Source organism: Mauremys mutica, chromosome 7 (assembly GCF_020497125.1).
Source record: "Mauremys mutica isolate MM-2020 ecotype Southern chromosome 7, ASM2049712v1, whole genome shotgun sequence".
Taxonomy (NCBI): domain Eukaryota; kingdom Metazoa; phylum Chordata; order Testudines; family Geoemydidae; genus Mauremys; species Mauremys mutica.
In genome coordinates, this window is record NC_059078.1 from 111,126,040 (window position 1) to 111,151,641 (window position 25,602).

The 25,602-nt window shown below is 39.9% G+C and overlaps 1 protein-coding gene across 8 annotated transcripts in view; it reads right to left on the minus strand.

The window, feature by feature from the left end:
- The window catches only part of TACC2 (transforming acidic coiled-coil containing protein 2), a 150,351-nt gene that overhangs the window by 59,988 nt on the left and 64,761 nt on the right, over positions 1-25,602 (minus strand). For all 8 annotated transcript variants that reach the window (XM_045024287.1, XM_045024284.1, XM_045024286.1 and 5 more), the window contains one exon: positions 5,689-5,852. In XM_045024287.1, coding sequence (XP_044880222.1) covers positions 5,689-5,852 — 164 coding nt within the window. The remainder of the gene's footprint in view (positions 1-5,688; positions 5,853-25,602) is intronic.

Genomic DNA, 25,602 nt, shown 5'->3' on the forward strand with positions numbered 1-25,602 from the left:
TGTGAATTAAAAAATGGACAGACTGTTTTTCTATAAAATGAATGCTACTCAGGTGGCACTATTTTAAGAGTGTGTATTTTTTCTTCTTACTCCAAAAAGGTTGTGTTTGAGTTCAGTCTTGCTGAATGTTTTTTAATTAGAGTTGCTGTTGCCAGCTGAGCTGGTGTTCACTTTTCACACTATGAGATCATTTTTTGACACTGATCAGTCTACTGCTAAGGAGACACCAGAAGTGTCACAAAACTCTGGTATTAGTCTAATCTGTACACTTTACATGGGAATGGCGTGGAAGATAGCTAAATGCAATTAATAATAATAATAAACGACTGAATAGCTCTAATATGTCAGCATAGTCCAAGATGTAGGTTAGTGTGAAATGAACAGGGATTCCAACAAGGAGTCTTCCAAAATTGTGTTAATAATAATAAAAAATAACATAATAATATTAATAAAAAAGGCTTTCATTATGGCAGGCATCAAAAGGACTGAGGCCCCATTGTGCTGGGTACTGTACAAACGTATATAAAAAGATGATTTCTGCCCTGGAGGGCTTACAGTCTAAAAGACAGAAACAAATAATGGATTTGGGATGGGAATATATCATAAAGCAAATTAATATGGCAAGGAAAAAGCCTGAGTAGTTACAATATTTGCTTTTGTTGGTGGTTAATTTCTTTAAGGAGTTCTCCTGCAGCCAGCTATAGGTAATAAAGAACAAACTGTCTAAGAAAGCTGCAATGCTTTCCAACAGTTTGAAATAAAACAATGTTGAAATTCTGCTGACAGCTCCACATATAATGCAGAAGCTGATTCCTGCCTATTATGTTGTTTTCAACACCTCCTTCCCTCCCGCAACACGCTCCTGATCCACTCCTTTATTTATTCCTGGAGTCTAGTGCTCTGCAGTGCACATTTTGTATTAGCACTGTCAATTTTTGTTATTATTTTCTGAATACATCCAAAATATGGGCTTGTGGTAGAAATTAGTTGTTACGTTGCTGTGGGACTCCTGCTACATTACATCATCAATGTCTTCTGATGATAGAACTGCAGCGGAGGGAGACTTGAATTGTACTTACTGTTGTGAGACAATGCAGCTTTATTTCTACAAAGAGCTTTTTAGACCATGCTCTTTTGACATTAGAAGTGCATCAACAGAGCAGTGAATTTTGCCCTTTCACAAAGTGATCTAAGCAAAAGGGTACTACTACGCACATTTTATCACAAAGGCTCCAGTTTGTTCATTAAAGAACGCATTACGTAATAAACAGATTATGCAGTCATAAGAAAGTGAAATGCGCTCCTGTGCAGAGTGCCAGCACGAACTCTAATGTACCACTTAAATCTCACTTTCGGCCCTGTTTTGAGGACTTATGTGATTAATAGGCTTTGTGCTGGCCCACTGTACAGGTGTGAAATTCACCTGCACGTTGTTATAAACTATGCATAACAATGGATGGATGTTAGATACTAAGCTGTACTCAGTGGATAACTGATTACATAAAACACAAAAGTGCAAATCAGGTGGCTTATGAATAGAGGTAAAGCCCAAGAAGGCAATTCCAGCCTTTTATTCACTATGATGCAGGGCCCAATCCTCCATTCATTACTCAAGCAAAAGTCTCTGACCTGAATGGGAGTTTTGCCGGAGGAAGGCACGAAGAATCGGATCCTCAGCTGGAGACTCTAGGCAGTAGTGTAATATGAAAAATAAATAATGAGTGGATGACAGTAAATGTGTTTGCTGATTTTACACTTCTATGGATGCTCTTACGTGAGAGCATGACAACAGTGTTTAATGTTTGGCATTTTAATCTATAGCTTATTATCTAAAAAATGGATGAGGATAGAAGGGTGTTACAAAGAACTGAAATGTTTGCATGAATGGTAAAGGAATGTTATTTTCCTCCACTGATATCAGTAAGAATGAATTACTGCTTAATGTTCTGTGGTTAATTACAGAGAGAACTCAACCATCATTTATGCAGCATTTTATAAATCAATTAGGTGTTGATGACATTTTAAACCATGAAAATAAAGCTCCAGCAGTCTGCAATAACAAGAGCAGCTCTCCTAATTTACTTATATTTGTAAATAATAATAATAATAATAATAATACATAAAAAAAGACGTGAACTGTAACTGGCATGAAAATGGCATGAATTTTCTGTGCCACATAGAAGTGGGCAGCTTATTACCATAAATACTTCTGTTATGATATATTAGAGATGGATGGAAGAGGCAGTGTTCAAGTCCAGACTGAAGTTTGGAGTTGGGGTTCAAAAGAAATTCTGGGTAGAAGTTGACCTTTGAGACACCTTCCTTCCTCTCCACTCCTTGCACCCTGCCTGGGGGACTTGGGGAAAAACTGCAGCCAGGAACCAGACAGGGATGCCAGCCAGTAGAACAGCTGCAGAAGCAGCCGAAGTAGGGACTTTTCAATGTTCAGACAACTTTCTGAACTTTTGACTGGACTTGTGCTCATTGGCTGTTTGCTCCAACTCTCCCTCACAGTCTCCTCCTTCTCGCCACACCTGCTCCATTACCCTGTTCTACCCTTGTCTTGCCCCCGCTTATCCTTTTTCCCCTTCCATGTCCCAGCTTCCTTCCCTTTTCTTTCCATTTATCTGGTTGCCTCCAAACTAAAAACCATGGAACTAACATGACATTTGCTACCATCACTTTGCTGCTTGTGTGTTATACCCTTTTCCCCGCCTCTTTGGGGCAGGGTCTGTGCTATTACTGTGTTTTGTACAGTGTCTAGCACAATGAGGCCCTGTTCTTGGTTGCTCCTTAAGCACTATCATAATAAACAAGAATAACAACAATAAATCCCCTGTTGTTCCAAAATGCTGTAAATCTCATAAAACCCAGGTAGTCTCATGAGGTTATTTGCCACTGTGGGCAGAAGTCTCATGAGAACAGCTAATCTTGCATTCAAACCAGGTCTCCAAACAGTTAGGCAACATGGTGGTAATCACTTCTCTTGTGCATCTCCCACCAGCGCAACCACATGTGAACAGGGGATACTCCACATAGCGCACCCTGCTAGCTGCTTAAAAGGAGGATAAGCAGAATAGGAGACCAAGCCAAGCTGCTCCTGTACTGAGTAGGTGTCCTGCAGCCTGCCCATGCTCAGCCCAGCGTCTGAAGAGCTGGTAGCGGGAAGGATCCTGGAACCCTGTTCCCTCACTCACAAGTCAGAGGAGACCCAATCTCCCACCCAGATCACATGGAGATCATGGAGACCTCCAGCAGTCAGAGGAGAACTTTGCACCTAAAGAACTGATATTTAGCCTTAAGTTTTCACTACATTTTACTTTCATAACTTTTATTAAACTTACACTGGAAGTTAAATACATTAAAAACTCTCATCATGTCTCCTCAGCACTGGGGTCCAGCTGTTGTGCTAATCATATCATGAGGCATAATTACAATCATCTGCATACATTATTAATGTCAGGCCTATCTGGAATCATGTGTTCCAAACCTACCATTCTCCCCCAACCCCCTCCGGAAGACAAAGCTGCCTGGTCTCTAAGCTGGAACACAGATTTTATGTTATTTCTCAGTTGCAATTTGCCAGGCCCTGTAGGTGCCCTTATTCCTCTTTTACTGAAATGGCACCAATGTGACCTTTGTTTCCCAGATTTATGCTACCAATTAGGAGCTGTATTTCAGCTCCACGGAAGCCCTGTATAAGGGACTGACTCTCTCTGTGTGTGCGTGAGTATAACCTATGAGGCAAGTTAACACTAAGATAACAGATTTTTAAAAGTGTCCTTTAAACATTTCACTGTTCACATTGAAATAAGTGTCCAATTAACCAAGTAACAGGGACACTAAGTGATGTCTCCCAACAGATTTTAAAAGGAAACATATGCTTTTGCATTTCCCGCCTACATTTGAATTGTTCTTGCAGCAAGCCATTGTGCTGAATAACTGCATTTTACTAACTTTTAAAATGCTGTGTACTGCTCTGTTAGTTTGTTGTAACTTGTCAGTTGCAGGCAAGTTTTACCTACAAATGAAATACTCGCATCAAAATAGTACAGCTAGAATCAATAGCCTTTAATACAGTGCAGTTTACAATGGTTACAAATGGATACATTCAATCTCCCATCTTTTCTTAGTAGTATCCTAGATGAGGGAAAAGGGATGAAGGGGAGAAGAGAAACACATGGGCAGGAAACTACATGTGCTATCAAGGATTCTGAGTAAATGTGAATCTATTGTAGTAATTAAAGACCACACTCCAAGACTGCTTAGCATAATCTGCTCCTTTACGCTCTCTGCATTTAAATTCCTTCTGCAATTAGGGAAATTACATTTGTTAAAACTGATAAAGAATAAGGAAAACTGGGAAAAGGAAGATCTGAGGATGAAAATGAAGAGGTCCTAGGAGACACGGGATTTCTTCCTATGTCTTTAGTTTTTTGGCATCTGTATACTGGACATTTCTTCTGCTAATTATAATTACAATCAAAACTCCCCCAGTTTGAGAATTTTAAGTTCAGAAATTCTAAGGAAGAGTAACTAGCTGGAGACACGGCTGGAACTTATCTTTTGTCCAAAGACCCCCCCACACCCCAAAGAGATTGACAGACTTTACAGACTACTCACAACTTATCACTTTACCCATCTTCTATGGTGGAAGCTGGCAGTTTTAGAACAGCACACAGCAACCCTATGCATCCATTCAGATAGAGAGAACCTTGTTCTAATGAAATACATGGGAATTTTGGATAGACAAAGTGAAAGTGTTTTACTGGAATTTAACCAAGATATTGAGCTAACTGCTCATCTCTTGCAAAAAGTGTGATGAGGCATTTAATGACCATAAATAGTCAGATTGCCTGTTTTGCAGCTCAGCTGAAAGTCACATTGAGCTCCTTGCTAATAGAAACAGCTTCTACTCTCATCTTCCATTACTTAACTCAGCAAACAAAGAAAATTAGGGTTTTCTAGACAGAATTTCTTCACATAAAATACGATATTCATTTTTTAAGGAAAATATCTGTTTCACTGCCGTGTTATGTACTAATTATATACATACTGCTATATTGCTACACGGCTTCATAGAATTAGTCTTAACGTTCCTATTAACACATCCTGAACTTCTCAGAATATATCATCATCTGGTCACTTGCCATTTCAGGTGAAATGAGATCTGAAAATACCCTCCTATTAACTGAGATTATTAATGATACCTGATTATATAGCTATGTGTGTTTAGTCATCTGACTAGTTTCATACAGTTCTGAAAACATCAGGAATAAGAAAATTGATCTAATATGAAAGAAATGCACCCAAGGGAGTTTTTCCTTGTTTCACAAATCATATTATGGGCCTGATTCATCACTACTTATTCCATAACAGAGTGGAGAATCAGGCTTTATTTTTTAAACAAAGATGATGGTGCCAAAACATTACTAAAGTTCTATCAGGAGATGAATGTGTTGATTGATAATACAAAAAAAAATTCTGCTGATAGTATTTAATGTTATTGTCATTATCAAACTATGATATATATTATTTTTTTCAGTAGGAAGAGGGCACAGCATATACTAACTAATCTTCCAGCCATCCTTTTCTTAGCACCCTTTCTTTACTGGGATTAACACTGATGTCCCCTTACAATCACATCTTCCTGAGTGATCTGGCCCACTCATTATATATATTCATTACCTGTGTCTTCCAAGGGCAGCTGTGGCTTTATTTCCTGTTCAACTGTGTCGACTGCTGCTGCTTCTACCACCGCTACTTCCAGTGGTGGCTGCGGTAGTGCAGGTGGAGCCTTTACAGGAGTGGTGGATTCTGGTGTCTCAAATGCTTCTTCAGAGTCTGAACTCCTGAGGAAAATACAAAACAGGAGTTTCTTTAACAACCTGGGCTAGTGAGCAAAGTGAGCTTTTGTGTGTGGAAAGGGCAAGTCAGACTTTGAAATGCAGGGTTTTCTGAGTGGAGGAAGCAAATCTCAGCAGTCAGGCTACCTCTGCATTTCTCAAAGGCGGACTATGATGGATTAATTTCACACATGATTTCTAGAGCACAAATATCATGGTCGCAGGTTTTCTCTGAAGAAATCTTTATGCTACTTAAGATTTCTCTGTCCCAACGTGAACATGCACTCAAAAAGTAAATGCTTCCTGAGAAGCCTGCTGTGCAGTGCAAAGGAGACTCCAGTATGAAAGCCAAAAACAATGGAACCTTTTTATGAATTTCTGGAACTTTTCTTGTCACGAGCATAGACAAACCAACACAGAAAGACAAAAAAGGAGCTTCTCAGGAGAATTTCATAGCTGTTTATTAAAGGCTACGGCTCTAAAATAATCAAGCCTTATATTGCTGTGTGTGTTCTGACAAGCTAGAGAGCACACACTAGAATAACTGATGGATAAGTCTCAACAGCAAGCCTCTGGCCAGCCCAGCCTCTCAGAAATGTTACATTTCATCACAGCTGTATTTTTACACAGCATTTTTAGCAATGGTAAGTGACAAGGCTGGAAAATGACTCCTGTGTGCTATCAGAAATATATTTCCACCACTGCATTATCACATACACATAAAAAAAATAGAAGGATCACAATGGGCGCAAGCATGTAAAAGAGGTGCACAATGGAGACAATCAAATGAAATGCAAGCTTGAAAGGAAACAACTATACGAAAGGATGCACTAAGTTAGCCTAAAAATCAAATGAAGATCTACATTGCACAAGGACATAACATGTTGCTCTATGGGGAGAACCACTTTAGGAAACTGTCCTTCTAGAACTGAAAGCTATGCACTTGATGTACTTTTAAACAAACAAAACAAACTATATTTTAACATTTCCAAAACAATTTTTGAGAGCCAAGAATACAATAACAGTATTGTCTTGTTAATTACTTAGCAAGCATTTCTGCTGGTCAGATGCAGTTTTTCCCCACTGGATCTGTAATACAATGAATTGAATGGTGTGACAGTTTCCTGAAAGACAGGACTGACTTGCCTATTTCCAGTGATTCTCTGCATGGCTAGGAGACTGTAGTCTCCACTGCTTCTCACAGCTGTCCACATCCAGCGCGCCCACTGTATTGGGGACAAAATTTGCCATGAAGTGAAAGCCATTTCATCCGTGGAAGTACTCTACAAGCCGTCCTGATACAGTATGTAGAATCAAGGACTTCTCTGACTTCATTAAAGTTAAAAGAAAACTCTGTATTGCAATAAATTCTGTTTGGGTTCTCAAGGCTTTTAGATTATCTGAAGCAGCTCCATGTCAGATAAAGTGCAAGTGGTGGATTTGCATTCTATTACATTTGCTTAAATCGCTCAGCATGTAGCCTGTGTGGGCTATAGCAGAAAAGACCCTGTCGTTGTTCCTGACAGCTCAAGTGATTAGATGGACCGGATTCTCTCCAGTTAGCTCTGCAGAATTCCAATGAGATCTCAGTCTTCCTAGTTATATTGTCACAGCTCACGCATCTACTTGGACCCTACTATTAGCTCTGGAGCTAACGGATTACCATTACACCGCTGCAAAGCAGAAGGATTTCTGCTAAGCATTATTCTGTCTGTTTGTTTTTTTCTGGCTAGGTCTATTGTGCATAAAGTTATCTCCTGCCTATGGAACTTCACAAAGGCTAAAGTGTCTATCAGTTACTACTACTGCATCAACTTCCCCAAATGCATTCTTTGCTTCAGAACTCAAACCATATTTGTTCAGCAGCCTACACAGCTGAGTGAGCTTACTGGGAGGTGCATTGTAGTTTTTTAAATTATATTTCTTCAAAGATGCAGCATCTCTCAAGTTCACAATATTTTAAGATCAAGAACCATTGCAAACAAAGAACTTCTGTAAACAAAAAGAAAGCCTTACTTACAATGAGTATCTAGCTGAACAAACACAGTCCTTTCCCTTTTCCTGACAATTGCAGGAATCTTTAACCTCACTTTGTCTTTGAAACTATCTGGGGAAAGCAATGTGGTTACTGTTTGATGTTTTTCTAACAGAGAAAAATAATTTTATTTTAACTAAAAAATAAAATGAGAACGTTACCATGTATATGAAAAGGACTGAAAAATAGCACAAATCAAACAGCTTTTTAACATAATTGATCATGTTTTATGCATAAAAGAAAGAATACATGTCCTTTCCTCCTTTTAAATATATGAATATAGTGTGATATTATATCGGTGCAAGTATACTGTAGTCCTAAAACAGTAATAGCCGCATATATATGTAGAAAACAAGTATTACAAATATATATACTATGTAGCATGTGTATTAATTGGGTATGTACATATAAAATACTCTATTACATATAGGGTGAGGAAAATGTTTATTTTCACACCCTATTCAAACTGTAATTCATGTATAAAAACTGGCTCGATGACACATTCAAATTTCTATCATTATGTATGTGCTACTGCAAGGCTGCTGCTGTTTGTTTCTCTTTACATCTTAACTTACTCTGCTTCTTTCTTGGGTGAAGGGCACACAACCCATGGCCACCTGCTGGAAGTACACAGAGAGCCTCTTGGATAAGAAAGAACGGGGCCCTATGTTTCTACCCTTTATGTCTACAAAGATATCGTTACAAATGTGAACTCATGTTCTGCTGTTATCCTGAGTCTGCAGACAGGCACCTCTAGTGCCTGTGCTGCAGCTCATAACTTTCCTAAGCAGCAGCAGAGTGAAAATGAGAAGACAGATTCTGGGCTCTTTCACTGCTGCTAATAGTCTCAAGCCAGTAAGCAACAATAAAACCAATAAGAATCATATCAACTTCATTCTGAAGCAGAGCTGGGAAATGGAGCTCAGAGAAGGATCCAAGAAACACAGCAGTCTAGAGAAGGATCTAATACCACAGAATACTCTGCCACAGCTAACAAGTTGTGGGAGAGGTAGAGCTGTGTGTGTACACACACACACACACACACACACACACACACACACTCCCCTTAACTAGTAGGTATGAGAAGTGGTTATAGGGAGAGGGAGAAATCTCCACTTCCTTCCAATAGCCATAAAGATGTAGGAATCTTTAAACTCTGATATAAATGATGGAGACCAAGATAAGGTCCCCAAATGACCCCTTGATAGGAATCCTAGCCCCTTTCCCAGAACTGGATTTTGAAGAAAGGATGGTTATTTCCTTCAGGTTGGGTCCCCCTCATTTTTCCTACTGACCTCTAGCTAATAAGTTTAGTCATCTGGCCACTAGTTGCGTGGTAAATTTTTCAACCAGTATTTCATCTGCCAATACTTTTTTGCTTTTGATTAAGTAATATTAGTGCAATATTCATAAATGTCTTTGCTATCCTAAATACAGGAAAAACATAGTAAATAACTGGATAATGCTGCTGCAGTATTTGAGATATAAAAGATACCACTGGGAAGTTTTTAAGGATGATCAGTGTCACGCAACAATGTCAGTAGTTCCTAGGCCCCTGCTCTAGGAAGTATTAATCCAGAAATGCTAATTGATACAGCAAATTAGTACAAAACAGCTAACATTTGAGAGATGTGATACAAATGAAGTTTCCTCTTGAAACAAAGAGTAAACAGCATCACTTTGCCAATATTATCTGTTCTAAATGGAATTAGGATGCTAGGAATATAATAATATCACAATGGAACCCAGGATGAGTTATGAAACCTAAGTCTTTCACACATGAACCATCACCTGCACATTAACCTTTTGTTGTTTAGGGTAGAAGCAGATTCTTACATAACCAAATTCCTCTATTTAAAAAATATGAGCACATGCAAATGTATAGAAGAGGTTACATTATCACCTTCCTCCCTTTGTGATCAGTTTGCTTTATAAAGAGTATAAGGAAAGACTAGTAAAGTTTTTGTAAGCAGGATTAAAGTGAATATCTATGCTTCAACAGTTTCCTTTAGAATTTGTTTGCAAAACATATTGTTAGCATCTTCAGAGAAAAGAAGAAAGTACATTCCTCCCCCCGCCCCCACCTTTGAACTGACATTATGAAATATAAGATAGGATTATAAAGAATAATGCATTTTAACTGATTATTTTGATTGGTTTATTGAATGTTTTCTAGAAGTGGCAAGTAACGTAACAAATATTGACCAAAGATTCCTGGAAGTCGGCAAGAGTATAACCTCAGAGTTAGGAACACCGTGGGAACGGAGGTTGTTCATAACTCTGAAATGTTAGTAAACTCTGAACAAAACATTACAGTTGTTCTTTCAACAGTTTACAACTGAACATTGACCCTTTACTATGCAGAATTTAAAAATGCTGCTTTTAAACATCTTAATATAAATAAAACAAGCACAGGAACAGGTTCCTTACCTTGTCAAATCTTTTTTTAAACTTTCCCTTTTTTTTTTAGTAGTTTACATTTAACACGGTACTGTACTGCATTTGCTTCTTTTTTGGATCTCTACTGCTGCTGGATTGAATACTTCCAGTTCCAAATGAGGTGTGTGGTTGACCAGTCAGTTCATAACTCTGGTGTTCATAACTCTGAAGTTCTACTGTTCTTTGTTTACAGTGATCACTGGTTGAAGGGATTTTAAAAAACATGGCAAGTGATCAAAACTTACCAGACTTGTAAACTAGTCAGTAGGTAAATTTGTTTGATTAATGTGTTTAACATCAAAGGGAAAAAAGTATCTTCGACAATTAATCAAATGAAGAAAATGGTTAAGAGATATAAAAGTAGGTCTTTTCCATCTCTAACTTCTATGATTGTTTATTTCTGCACATACCTTGACAACCAACAGAAGATGAAAATCATTTGAGTTAGAAAGATAATAAAGAAAAGAAGAAAATGCAGATGGCAGAAGCTTGAATTGGACTACAGAATGATTAGGTATGTATACAAAACTCCAGAGTGCAGAGAGGGTCTCGTTGGTAGCAGGGTATAATGAATGCGACTAGAAAGAGGGAGATGAAAGAATCTTTCTCCAAAGTTACTGTATAAACAGCAAAAGCAGTGTACATACAGCATTTTTGGACTACGGGGAGAGGCAGGAAATGCAAGAATAATACTGGATCAACACAATTCTGGCACGTACGAGAACACTTGTGAGAATTCAATGTTCCCACTCCAACTGGGAAACCTTGGGATTTTGCCCAGTTGTTACACAAATCTCAGGAGGAAATAATAAAGGAAATGACTTGGAATGACTTCTCTTCCTCAGCTTTGTCCTCACAGAAACCCCATGCTCATTAGATACTTTTTACTCTACTAATGCAACTTCAGGGTACATATTAAAACAAATCCTCACTTACTGTATTTCAGGCTGAAGAATAAATCTACTGACACTACAGCTGGACAGAATTCAGTAAGTGTGAATGGGATCTCTCCATTCTGATCTCTTCCCGCCCATGCCACTTCAGCCTATTAAAGTGCTGCAACCACTAAAGTGAAGTGATCCCAGTCGTCACTTTGAGACTAGGCTCACTATAAAACCTGTTACAAAGCTGACAGGATTTCCTCAGCTTTACCTTACCTGTATTTATTTCATGCTCTTGTTATAATTATTACCCAGCAATAAGAAAACTGCAACTGTACATGCAGGCTTCCTCTGGCAATAAAAAGAAAAATGGGTATCTTTTACTGAACCTACACTAGGCAAAAGACCAAGGGGTTAGCACAAGATCTGTAAAAGGTGGTTTAAATAAAGTACATCCTCTCAACGTTGAGCACAATGGTCCAGATTTGGAACTAATGTAGATGAATGTGTACGGGGAGACTTTGGCAAACCAGTAAAGTGCTTGAAACCACTATGGCTTACTGTTAAAGGTGGCCTAGTCAGCAAGCTGTAAATTGGCCATTCAGCAATCTCAGCTTGACCAAGGCAGGAGGGGAGAGGGTTTTGGGGTGCCACAGAAAGGGCAGCTTGACCCCGTGTCTTTCCTGATAAGAATTGTGTTGAAGTTGCTGATGCATGCATTCTAAAGGAGTAGGATATGCCCCAGGAATGTCTATTGGGGTCTCAAGACTGCAAACTCTGGAAAAACCCACACTTGGTTAATCAATAATCAGAAGGAACATCTTGCTTGATCACTGAAACTGCTTACTTAACAAGGTTTCTTTAAGGGACATGTCATTCTATTACTAATGTATAAATAAGGAGGGGAAGTTTGAGGTAGAGGAACTCGTTTGGGGACTCTCTTTGGACTCTCCCTCTGGATACATCTTGCGGTCCCCACAGGCACACGAAAGATTTGGCCACCGGAAGCCTGCCGCTGTGTCACTTGAAAGCCACACTCAGCTTTGGTAATTATCAAGGGTTGGGGGTGTTTTACTAATCTTGTTGCGGACGTAAGACTAAGTAAAGTGTAGCTTTAAGTGAAGGCACTCGTGTTGTCCTGTTTGTTCCGGCCATCTATCGGTCAGATGGCTGTGTCTCCCCTGATTTCTTTCCTGACACCTCCTCGCACAGAGTAAAAGTTACCAAGAGCTTTGGGTTGAAAGAACCCCGGGTAACAAATGCAGCTTTATTAATCTCTGTGGAGGTTTCCTCCAATTTAATCAACTTTATATTTGTTTCCGTTCTTAGCATACAAAAGAAAATTCCTACACAGCTACTCAAAAGCCACAGAGCATTCTGCTGTGCTAGCTACTGTGGCACTGGTGGTGCATACTTGCGTGACATTTTTGAGGGAGAGAGTTCTGAAACCATACCAGCAGCCAGGGCTCACTGGAATGAAGACGTGCCCTCGCCATGCCCCCTTCTCTGGGAATGCTTCCTGCACTGGGGCCTGGGAATGGAGCTAAAGGGAATCCCCAAGTCGCCAGTTAAGCCTACTTTTAGGCTGCTTTTGCTACCAGAGCTAGAGAGAGCACCTGGAATAAGCACTGGCATCTATCCCTCTATATTTACGTTTGAATATTTTCTCCCTAACTTCAAAGTTCACTATTAAGGCAAGATTAGGCAAATTTGCTAAAAGATGAAAGCTGGTGTAGAATAAATGAAATCTCTGTCTTGTAAGGGATATGTAGAATTTGTGAGTCTAACCTGCAGTGTTACTATGTAAAGCCAACACCATCCAGAAAACACCAAACTGATCCTTATTGTTAGAATTCAAGCGAACGATAGCTGCCATTTCTTTTTTCTTTATGTAGCAGTCTTGTTTTAGTGATACTAGGACACAGAGACTACAATATTTGGCAGATTCATATACTGCAGGAAAATAATCTGTACACACCAGGAGTTGACTACATGTATTGATTTCAGCATATTTGTTAAAATATGCACATTATCATTCTCCAGCAAAAAATACAGACTGTATGTTCCATCCCTGTGCAAAAGTGAATGAAGGGTTGTTAGGCGTGAACAGGGTAACAACATTAATGCAAGAATTGTGCAGCTCTATTGGGTATACGACTCTCATCCAATTTTTGATCCCAGGATTGACTGGGAGTAGCAGAGGGGGTCGGGGGAAGAGAAAGGTCTCAAAGACAGTCGAATGCTGGAGAATTCAGCTCCCAGCTATGTGAATTCTGTCCATCTACCTTCTCCAGAAATTTCCTCTGAGGAACACCAACACATCAGACCAGCATTAACCAGCAACTGTTTCTGCAGACTTTCCATGTTTCTATACTTGAGTTCTTAAGGGGGAGCAAGCCATTTTGGGTATATCTACATAGCAAAGAAAAACCTGCAGCTGGCCTGTGCCAGTCGACTCAGGCTCCCAGGGCTCAGGCTGTTTCATTGCAGTGTTGACTTTGGGGCTCAGGCTGCAGCCTGAACTCTGGGACCCTTCCACCTCATGCCTGAATCCCAAAGTACACAGGAGTGGAGCAGCCCTGCAGCCCGAGCCCTGCAAGCCTGAGTCAGCGGGCACAGGCCAACCACGTGTTTTTCTTTTCTGTGCAGACATACCCTCAGTGTTGCTTCTCCATGTCACTTCTGGCTCTATGCATTTTTTTCAGGAGGCCATGTTTTGCAAGTGGCCACATAGGTTCATCCCACAGAACTGCTTTCTCCTCCAGGCCCCATAACTCCACCATGGCTTTTTCTGAAGATTTGTTTCCTGTGGCATCATAAAGGTGATGAGGGAGGGAAGGATTTGGTCCAATATTACCAGAAAAATATCTTCATGGGGGCCTTACCACATCATTACTTTCTTTGCACCAAAGTGTCTATGAAATAATGCTCTAAGTCATCAATATAAAGGGATCAGAAAGTCTTGAATCTGATGGACCAGTGTAAGTGAACAGCCTAATGTTGATTCATGACTGTAATATGTGTGGTATTGTCTGAAGGCAATGAGCATCTCCTGCTATAAACCTCCTAGTAAAATGTCTGTAGATGTTGTATACTAAAATTAAGCTATAAATTTCAGTATGTATTGCACTATTTGTCAGCCACCCAGAGAGGAACCTAAACCAGCAAGAAAAAAGGGATGTTTACCATGTTAGAGTTTAATATTGAAAATATCCTTAGTTTTTTATCCTGTAACCCCAGTAAGAAGTGAACTGGAAGTACGAATTTTGTGGTCTTACTTCCATCCATTGCTTTAAAAAATATTTCATCATAAAATCACTGTGCATAATTCAGAATCAGAGATGTTGCTCCAATCAGAACCAGTCCCACTATCCCAACCGGCTAGTTGGGAGAGTGGGACTGCTTCTGCTCTGATGTCAACAGGAGTTTTGCCAGTTACTACAATGGGAACAGGTACTATAGAGATGAGGACCATATAAGCAGATAGACTTATTGGGCATTGATACGACTATCCTAAGCTTTGGAGAAACTAAAACTTGCAAAGCAATACCAAAGATCTAGGAAAGTATTCAGAAGATCTGTATTATTTCTGCCAAGCCACACGATCCTTTACCTCGCCTGTCCACAAGCAATAGGAAAACTGATTTCCTATATAATTTCTCAAGAACAATATTAAGCAACAGTATGTTTTAGTGATAGGGCACTGGACTGGGATGCTGGAAATCTGGGTTACACTCTCAGTTCTGCCTTTGAACTACTGCATAACCTTGGGCAAGTCACTTCACCTCTCTCTGTGACTTTGTGTCCTGCCTTGTCTAATTAGAGTCTAAACTCTCTGGGACAGAAAACTGATTGTTACTATGTGTCTGTACAGACAATAGAACAACATACCCTCAGGTGCATAGGGCATCCTCCATTTCACTCTTCTGCTAATCTGTTCAGGCTTCTAAGTGTCATACTGATGGACTAGGCTTCTTTTTTTATTGTCCTGTGTAATATTTCTCTAGCTTGCCCTTTCTTCCTCCTTCTTCCCAGGTGGTGTCCATGTTATCACCCGACCTGGAAGTTGTATTGGTGGCATCCTTAAAGCAGGTCCTAAATATGTCTGTCATCATCTTCTTATCATGTTTGATGCTTTAGGTTGGTTTGCTCTACTTAGAATTTCTCAAGTTGCAAGAAAGGACTCTGCAGATCTTCTGCAGGCATTTACTTTGGAATCAATTGCTCTTAAAGATAAGTGCAAAATATTTCACTTAGGAAGGAAAAATCAAAAGCACAACTACAAAATGGAGAATAACTGGGTAGGTGATAGTATTGCTGAAAAGGATCTGGGGTTATAGTTGACCACAAATTGAATTTGAGTGAACAATGTGATGCAGTTGCAAAAATGGCCAATGTTCCGGGATGTATTAACAGGAGTGGCATATGTACGACGCAGGAGGTAAATGCCCCATTCTATTTGGCACTGATGAGGCCTCATCTGGAGTATTGTGTCCAATTCTGGCTGCCACACATTAGGAAAGATGAGACAAATTGGAGAGAATCCAGAGTAGAGCAATAAAAATGATAAAAGATTTATAAAACCTGACCAAGGAGGAAAGGTTAAAAAAATTGTGCATGTTTAGTCTTGAGAAAAGCTGACTGACAGGGGATCTGATAACAGTCTTCAAGAATGTTAAGGGCTGTAATAAAGAGAACAGTGATCAATTGTTCTCCATGTCCACTTAAGAAAAAAATGGCTTAATCTGCAGCATGGGATATTTAAAAAGTTTTCCTAATATCCAACCTAACTTTAAGGCTAGTTAAGCTGTGGAATAGCTTCCAAGGGAGATTGTGGAATCCCCATCATTGGAGGGTTGGAACAGGTTGGACAAACACCTGTCAGGGATGGATTAGGTTTACTGGGTCCTGCTTCAGTGCAGGGGGTGGACTTGATGACCTCTCAAGGTCCCTTCCCAACATTGATTCTACAAATCTATGATTCTACAATTCAATTATTCTACAATTCTTATCTGTATTTGTTGTAGATTTCCATGACTCTGCTCCACAAAGGCACAACTGAAATACAAATAATAAGCTACTAATACCTGTGGTGAAAAAATGCAAACAGTGGCCATGAGGTTTTTTTCCTGTTATAAACAGATAATCTGTTATTCTACATTTAGCATAAATTATATTGCAGTTAAAGAATTTTAATCTGCATAAGTGCAGTGTATTTATTTATGATCTGATCATATGAACTCAGTCCTCAGTTTCATGGTTCAGAATTACCAAAGATGACCTAAACTCTAAACATTGTTTGGAAAATTAAGTTTACTGTTTAGGGTAGCTGGTATTTACTGACCTCAGTGTATGTTCCATAAAAGGACTGGGAGGGGGGGGAATATTTCACAATTATGGCTGAAGATGATTTATTATTTTTAGTACCAGACCTGGGAAACATTTTACACTACAAAATAATTGTTAAATCATATTTAATTATCTTATTGTATAATATTTGCCTACTTAGTGAGTTCCAATTAAACAAGCTAATATGAGACTCTAAGTTAAATTAGCCACTTTTTAATACTGTGATTGTTAGCTGTATCCATGTATTTTTATATAATCGTTTTTAATATGCATCAGTGGTCACGCTCAAAAATGTTGTAATATATTTGTATAGGGACCCCTAGGAAATAGTGGAAATGCTGATGTAAAGTAATCTAATTATCTAAGGCAACTGATACCATTAGATGTTGTAGTGATGAGTGATATAGAAAACCCTAAAGAGAAATATGCACAAGTTAAGTATGATAAGTATGATAAGTATGTAGGATTCATTATCTGCAATTGTTTCCCCTGACCCTCCCTCAATTTACATTCTGTATGCAATCAAAATGGCGAAATCCTCAGACACAGTGCAGCAGTACAGCCAACGTAGTGAACCTTTTTCCATTCATGGTGAAGAACAGGAACAGTGACCTTAGGCTGACCTATAGAAGCTGGGTCAGCAACTTATCAGGTGCCATTTAAAGCCATCTGCCCTGCTCACTCCATTTCTTCTCATAAGGGAGCATTTTCAGTACAGGACTTTGCTGTTATCCTGTCAGAAGATGGGGGGGAGGTGCATACATGTCACTTATGTGTCACTGGAATCCATTTACAAGATCGTTCCTTAGGGGAACATTTTTGACTATTAACTATTAATGGACTGCTATCACACAGTTGTAAGGATTTTCAGTGACAAGATCATCTATCCTATGATTTAATAAATCCATGTTCAGTCCATACTGGGAGGAGGCAAACTGAAAAGCCCGGCACAATGTCTAGCCAATGGTGGTAACAAAGGAGTACTGAAGAGGGAATAGCTGAGCTGAAGGCAAAATTACGGATCTGATTCCAATCTCATTGACAACTGGTGTAACTCCACTGTCTTAAGTAGAACACTATTAATGGTTTGCACAGGTATAAGATCAGAATCAGGACTTAGCTTATGGCTGTTTTTGTACAAAAAGTCACCATTTTTAATACTAGCTGGATTGCTGGAGGATTCTGTGTGTATGCATGCAGGAGGGCGGGGTGGATTTAGCAATATATTATTCTGTGAAGGATTCTGGAGAATCTGTGATATATGGAATGCCCTCAGTTTCCCCTGAAGCCAATGGGGAAATGACAGTGCTCAGGGTCTTGCAGGATTGGGCCCTTTGTAAACAACTATGATTTCCAGGGAAAATAATGTGGTCTGTTTAGGGGTACCAGCCAGGAGAGAAGTATTTAAAAGCCAGTGTGTGCCTGACATGCCTCTAAACAATGGGATATTTGAAAGTTTCTTTCTTACCTGGTTTAATGCCAACAAGCAGCAGAGGATTATATTGTCACAGAACAATTTCATTATAGATTACCTAGTTAGTGGGTTTCCTTGCATCGTCACTGTGTAACACTCATTTAATTGCCCCTGTAGAGCATCTCATACGGGAACCACCTTAGAACTGGACCACATTATGCCAAAACACAGCGACATCTGCAATGGACTTAACATAGTTTTAGGAAGTTAAAACATGGCTAAACAATTAAAGAGTTTTTTTCCTTTTTTGTCCAAAAGAATTTTTCCCCAAGATAAGGAGTTAAGTGTCATGTGACTATTTTATGGCTTAAACTAGAAAGCAAGAGAAGCATACTTTGCAGTTTTCATTTTTATTTTGTAAAGGTGCACTCAAAAAATAAATTTTGTTCATCTAAAAGGTAGCCTGTATTAGTGCAATGCAATTATACAAGTAGTAGTACTGGCATTAATGTGTGCAGCAAGCAGGGTGGGAATTGGTGTCTAGAGAAGGATTTTAAGATTATTTCAGCATAAATATACCTATAGGACTCAGGGAAAATATGGCTTCCCAGAAAATAATCAATATTACATTGGAGCTGATGCTTCCCAGCCCATAAATGATGGTTCATGACAAGCACAAGGTTTAACTCAAGGACATAAAGCAGCAAGATAATTCTGCATAATGTGAACTAGAAGCAGGGATTGTTTTCCTGTTTTGGACAACAGCCTCCTCCCCCTACCCCCTCCTCTGGGCCTGATTATGCCCTCAGCTATACCAGTGTAAATCAGGAATAATTCCACTGGAATATTAATAGGAGTTACACCACTATAAAGTCAGTGTGATGAGTAAATCTGCCCAATGACATGCTTGTACTAATGTAACATTAATTATGTGGTTTACACGCTATGAGAAGACCAGTGAATTTTCTTTAAGTGATACACCTCTATCCTAATATAACATGACTCGATAGAACGCGGGTTCGCATACAACACGGTAAAGCTCTGACACACTGCTCTGAGCAGCGTGTTAAGGGTGCCAGGCCAGGCTGGGGCTGAGGGGTTTGATAAGGGGCAGACTGTTTCGGGGGCGGTCAGGGGGCTCCCCCCTAGGGTCTGGGGGGCAGGAGCTGTGGGAGGGCACTTTTGGGGGCCCTGCAATCCCAGAGTGGCCCGGGGGATTAGCAGGGGACCAGGAGCAGCCCGCTCCACTTCCCTCGCCCCAGCCCCAGCCGTGTCACTCGGGGGAGGGGGTTTGGGGAAGGGATCCCCCCGCACTCACCAGCAGCGGCAGAAGTGGAGCAGCCCGGCCCCACCCTGCTCCACTCGGCCAGCTCCCAGCCGCAGCACTCCGCTTCCCGCTGCTGGTGAATGCGGGGGGCGTCCTTTGCCCAACCTCCCCGCACTCACCTGTGGCGGGAAGCAGAGCAGCCCAGCCCCAGCAAGCTCCACTCTGCCAGCTCTCAGCTGTGGCGCTCCACTTCCCACTGCAGGTGAGTGCAGGGCCTTTTCCCAGCCACGCCCCAGCGACACAGATGGGGCCGGGGCAAGGAAAGCGGAGCAGGCTGGGGCCGCGTCGCTCCCCTTCACACCGCAGGTGAGTGCGAGGGGGCATCCTTTCCCCAACCTCTCCGCACTCACCGACGGCAGGAAGCGGAGCGCCATGTCTGGGAGCTGGCAGGGTGGAGCAGACTGGGGCTGGGCTGCTCCGCTTCCTGCCGCAGCCGGTAAGTGCCTGTCAGGGGGCGGGGAAGGGTGTATAGGGGCCGGAGTCAGCAGGGGGGTTGGGTAGGGGGATCTCTGGAGGGGGCAGTCAAGGAACAAGGAACGGGGGGTGGGGGAGAGAGGCAAAGCAAGTTTGATATAACGCGGTCTCACCTATAACACGGTGAGATTTTTTGTCTCCCGAGGACCACGTTATATCGGGGTAGAGGTGTACTTAGATGCTATGGACTATATTTTCAAAGCATTGTTTGGGCTTTTAGCTGTGGCAAATCCTTAATGAGAGTTGTGTCTAAAATACCGGAAATCACTTTGAAAATGTCTCTTTAAACAGATTACAAAGGGAAAACTGTAAATCAAAAACCACCACCCACTCTATGTAAAAAAAAGTCCAATTTCGCATGGGCTGACTATTCTGGGAGTCAGGTTGGTAATTTGATAATACAACTGAGAAGAATTAAAGGGAAATGAATATAAAAAAACCAAAGACTTCTGATTCTCCCACCCCACCCTTTTACCTTCTGTTGTTAAAAGAAACCTCATTATTACAACTAAATAAAATTGGATAAAAATGAAATTATTTTTCTACCTTTTTTCTACTTGACTTTGTGAATTTGACTGAGAGTTGTGTTTAAGTCAGATTCACTCTTTCCCCAATAAAGGTCAGTTCCCACCTATGTGCATCTTTCACATAGCAACAGAGAAAAGAAAAACGTAATAAAATATAGAAAACAATAACTGAAAAAAAATCACAAAAAACTGGCAAGGAGATGGAGGCACAAGCTGTGCAGAAGTACCCAAAAGTACCTTTAACTCAATTTTGAAACTGACTGGAGTTCAAATTCCCTGTATTGCTTTAATTCAAGACAGCCCAAACTGTACATTAAAAAATCTCCTTTTAAATGTTATAATTTTTCCTGAGAGCTAACAGTTCTAACGGGGTTTGCTTTTCAGCACTAGCAATATAAATTAATGATAAAGTTAATCCCATCTCTCTCTCTCTTATTAGCCTGTTTGTCCTCTTTCTTTACCCCAGGTTTATTCTGGATGATCACATATATGGTACAGAGACCGGACACAAAGAACAGACCCAATATGTACAATTTTCTATTCTCAAGTCTCTTCTTAGCCCCTGTTTCTTTTTTGATGGAAATCACTTCATTAACAGACAATCATCTTGACAGCATCACATCAAGAACTTCATCTGTGTACCTCTAACTAACCAGGTCACTGTTCTATATGCAGTACAAATGCAGAAGTCTCTTAAGAGATGGGAAGAAACATCAAAGACATATTTAGGATATCCCAATATTCAGTGCTAGGAAACACTTACTAGGAAGATAGTTAAAATTATCTAACAGTTGTAATCCAAATTACTAATGCACCTTATTCATGGTTCTGTGGTTCACAGTGCTATTAGATCAGACTGATGGCATTCAAATTAACATCAGCTGTCAAAGGCAGAGATATTTCCTACCCAGGACAGGCATCTTTCATTTGCCACTTAATGCCAAGTACTAAAATCTTAATGCAGGAAACAAAAGCCTGTTAAATATACCTTTGGTAGGCAAGCCAGGTGGCTCCATTCTTAATGCTTTACAATATCATGCAAAGACTGCAAAGGAAAATCACCAACACCACATTTGAAACCAGAGCTATAAGTTTTGGTTACTTCATTCATCAGAACTTCCCCTTAAATCCTGCTAGGGACAGGCCCTCTGTAGCCTACAGATTAGCTCAACCACAAGTTCAGAATACAACAGCAGAAAACCCATCTCTGCAAGTTGTGGGAATGGGTCTATGACTCATTTAACCTCTGGGAGAATCCCTGGCTATGGTAATGCTGAAGATTCATGAAACAGTATTAGTCTGTAAAGCAGAGAGAAACTGTTCCCTTTTCATTCTGCTGAAAACCTTATACTGGTTTTACTATGTCTCCTTCCAGGGAGGGGGCAAAGGATTAAACTTGCCATTTGACAAATGCAGTACAGGGAAGAGGAGAAGTTCCTAACACCTCTTCCCCAAGACAAATTCTTCCTGGCTTATCCTTGTACAACCCCTCTGAACTCACTGAATGCATGGGAATTAGAGCAGGGCAGAGTTTGGCCCTCCATGAACAGATTTTCACTAATCTTTACTCCTCCATGGTCAACGTATAGAAAAGTGAATGAAAGACAACATTACCAGTGAGCACAAGGGGGCAAAGGAGTGACACAGCCTCATCAACTAAAAAGACAACCACTGTACATGCTAATTATGTCAGAGAACAATTACTCCCTTAGTTATTTTCCTTCTTGCACACTTCAGGTGAAATCCTGGCTGATTGAGGTCAGTGGAAGATTTGACTTCAGTGGAGCCATGACTTCATGTTACGGACCATATGCTGCTCCAGTTCTCTCAGTATATTGAAATAGCATCTCAATAAGCACTGAGAGAAAGCTCTGCCACATTAGGTGCCTTCTCAGCACAATGGTGTACTGGTAAAAGTGGTAGATGATTTAGGATGACCCCTAACTGACTTGCATCATACCTCTATCTCCCAAGAACATGGAGAGATAAGATACACATCTTTTGTTTCTTCCCTAGTCCCATCAGTATTCTGAAGTGATGGCCCTGCATTTTGGAAGTTAAAATATGAGGCTCTCAGATTCTTTCCCTGAAAGATTAAAAAAAAAAATCTGTTCCCAGCACACCACTGAAGTCTCTTAAATTAAAGCAAGAAACCGATAGCAGGCTCAATAAATGTAACTTTATATACTGAAGCAGATGAAAACTCAGAAGCAGAGGTTTCCTTTGAGCCTCATTATTTCTGCATTTCAAATAAAAGCTGATCTATATTTAACATGAGGAATAATGTCACAGTGTGCAGAAAAAAAAATCCCACAATCAGAGAAGTCTGCGAACCTGAATATTTATTTTAATTTCAGAACCTTCCCTCTTTTGAGGCACAGAAACTTTAAATGAAAAAGGCCTGGATTTTTTTCAAACTTGATTTTTCACACCGAGGAAACTAAGGCCCCAATTCTGCAGCTTGCAAAACTGGAAGGTGCTGAACAGCCTGAACTCCTCTGTTGGCTGGATAAATGGCAGCCGTATGGAACACTTCCAATGGATAAAGTTCTTCTGCTAAAATTGACTATAAAAATGGTGATGCTAAGTTCAACATTTACTTTACTCTAACTGATTTTCCAAATAAAAAGTGTTCGGTTTACAAATTAAAACTTCTATCTGACAGGGGCAAACTCTACCTGGCCTTCAAGAGCTTCCATCTTGCAGATTATCCCCATTTAATAGGTTATGCAGGCCATACTAGGCCCTCTGTGGCCCCTGTGCAACCTCATACAATTCAAATATCTTTGCACAGGTTTGACCAATTGGAATGTAGTAAACAATTCTTTGATGACAACAAATACAGAATCCAGCTAGTTTTCTCTTTCTTTTGTTGGCTCTGCAGGGCTACAAGGAGTATAAAGCAATATTACTTATTTTGCCAATAAAAAGCAGCCATCTCACGCTAAATACACATATATCCATTAAGTGAGACAAACTATTTTTCCTCCCTCCCCTCATTTTTCACAAAAGCACTTAATGCGTCTTCAGACAGGAGGAAGACCTAAAGGATTTCCTAGGCAAAATATAAAAACGCCTCACAGAGGCATTCTAACGTTGGAAGGAACAGCTTGCACACGATCTAGTAATATCATTTCCATATTTTTATTAAACCAAATTGTGGCGTCAACTAAGCCCTGTGCAGCCCCAGTTGAAGAATTTGCCCCATTGACTTTGAGGGGAGGTACATTATATAGCTAATTCCTTGGCACTCTTTTGTAACAAAATAAATAAGTTAGGGAATGCTACTTATCTCAGAAAAAGGAAAGTTATGTATTTATGGATAGAGCTATTCTGCATGTACCATACAAGTATTACAAAAAATGAAAATATCCCCAGGCATTAATATTTCAAGACATACGGTTTGAAAACATGACTGATATAAATTTAACAAGCAATAACTTCACCTCCAAATTAGTTTTCATAAATTTAAAAAAAACCAAAACTTTTAAATGGGTGAACTATTTAACTTTTAAAAAATGGCTAGAATGTATGTGCAGAAATGCCTTTTTATATAGATTTTTACTGCCAATACCAGTATACATTTTACAAATTGCCTATATGAATAGTTACAGAACAGGTATAACGGTTCCAAAGGAGCCATTATGGTCCATATCAGGACATGCACAATGTAGGCAATTGTAAAAATACATTTTATGTGACACAGAACTGTATTATGTGCCTTGGAAATAAAGGATGAGTGCTCAATTTTTGTTCATGTCCATGTACACCCCCTAAAAACTTTTGGCTAACTTTTCTGGTTTTGAGTCTCTGCACATTTGACCAGACTGCTGTTAGTGATGCATACGGGCTTGATACAATGCCCTCTGAAGTCAATAACAACACTTCCACTGGACTTCAAAGGGCACTGGATCAGGCCATTAAGAGTTCAGACCAAGGTTGCCGGGACAAAAGATGGGAAGTTTGATAACAGAAATCACATGGCATTTCTCCTTTTTCCTTGACTAGATGAACCATTCTCATTAATTCATGCAGGTAACCCCAATTGAGCAGAGAGACCTCTTGGACTGAATGTATTCCCTGCAGGATAGACAGAATGGTCAACAAAGGCTGGATCAGAAATGAAATTTACCTCTTACTACAATCATACAGGATGGACAACCTATCAATCTGGATCACTACCAATTTTGGTTAAATAATAGAAAACAAAAACCTTTAACACTATTAGTATAAACAAGTTTTATATAAAAATGCCTGCACTTTTGCCAGAATCAGTTAATAAAAAATTCTTCATCATGCTATTAAACTATTTCCCCAGAACAACTAAATTAGCTAGAGTAATTCATTTCCTTTAAACCTGTGAGAAGGCAAAGCTGTATTTAAATAGAGTATTTAAAAAAAATGAAATGGTCAACGATGCCTGTGTTTATGTACGTACAAACATAAAACATCCAATTAGCTCACAGCTCTTAACACAAATCTGACAGCCACTCATGTTTGAGCCTTTCTAGGCAACCAAGATACCAAAAAAAAAAAGACTTTACACAATGGAAAGGAATACTGAACAACCACCTGCAGGGGCACCAAAGCTTTGGCCTAATACCAACAATCTGTAGCGTTAAGTTCCTTTTCTTGGGTTCTGATCCAGCTCCCATTGATGTCAATGGGAGTTTCACCACTGATTTCAGTCAGAGTTGGCTCAAGTCTCAGTCATTTTCTCCTTGGATTGGCAGGGGGTGAAAATTTCATAGAGACAGCTCTCGATGGGAGGAAGTAACATTGTCAACCCTTTGGCTAATCAAGGAATGGGCTGATGGGCTCTGAATGAATCTTACCCAGTCCCCTCTGGCTACAAGGATGGTGTCTATAATGAGCCTTAAAGCAAGATGTATTTAGTGCAGGGGAAAATCTTGGAATTTGATAAGGAGCCAAGGATCAATGGGATGCAACATGGATAAATATTCACTGTTAGTTCTACTTTGCTAATATTATGAAGAGTTTAAAAAGTTAGAAATATTATTAAACACTATAATATAAATAATGTATCAGTTGGCAACTGGATATGATTTTTATCCTCAAAGTTTCCCTTAGTGAGTCAAAGGTTAGGCAGGAAAAAATAATCTCACTGCCACACATTTTGTGTGTGTGTATAACAAAAGTATTCACACACCCAAATACAGCATACAAATATTAAGCTACACTCATTTCCTCTTATTTCAATCAAGTCCATAACCATTATTGTGACTGAAACAAGCACTTGATTTTGCTATCCATATGACCACCAGCGTGCATACTGGAGTTTGTACAGCA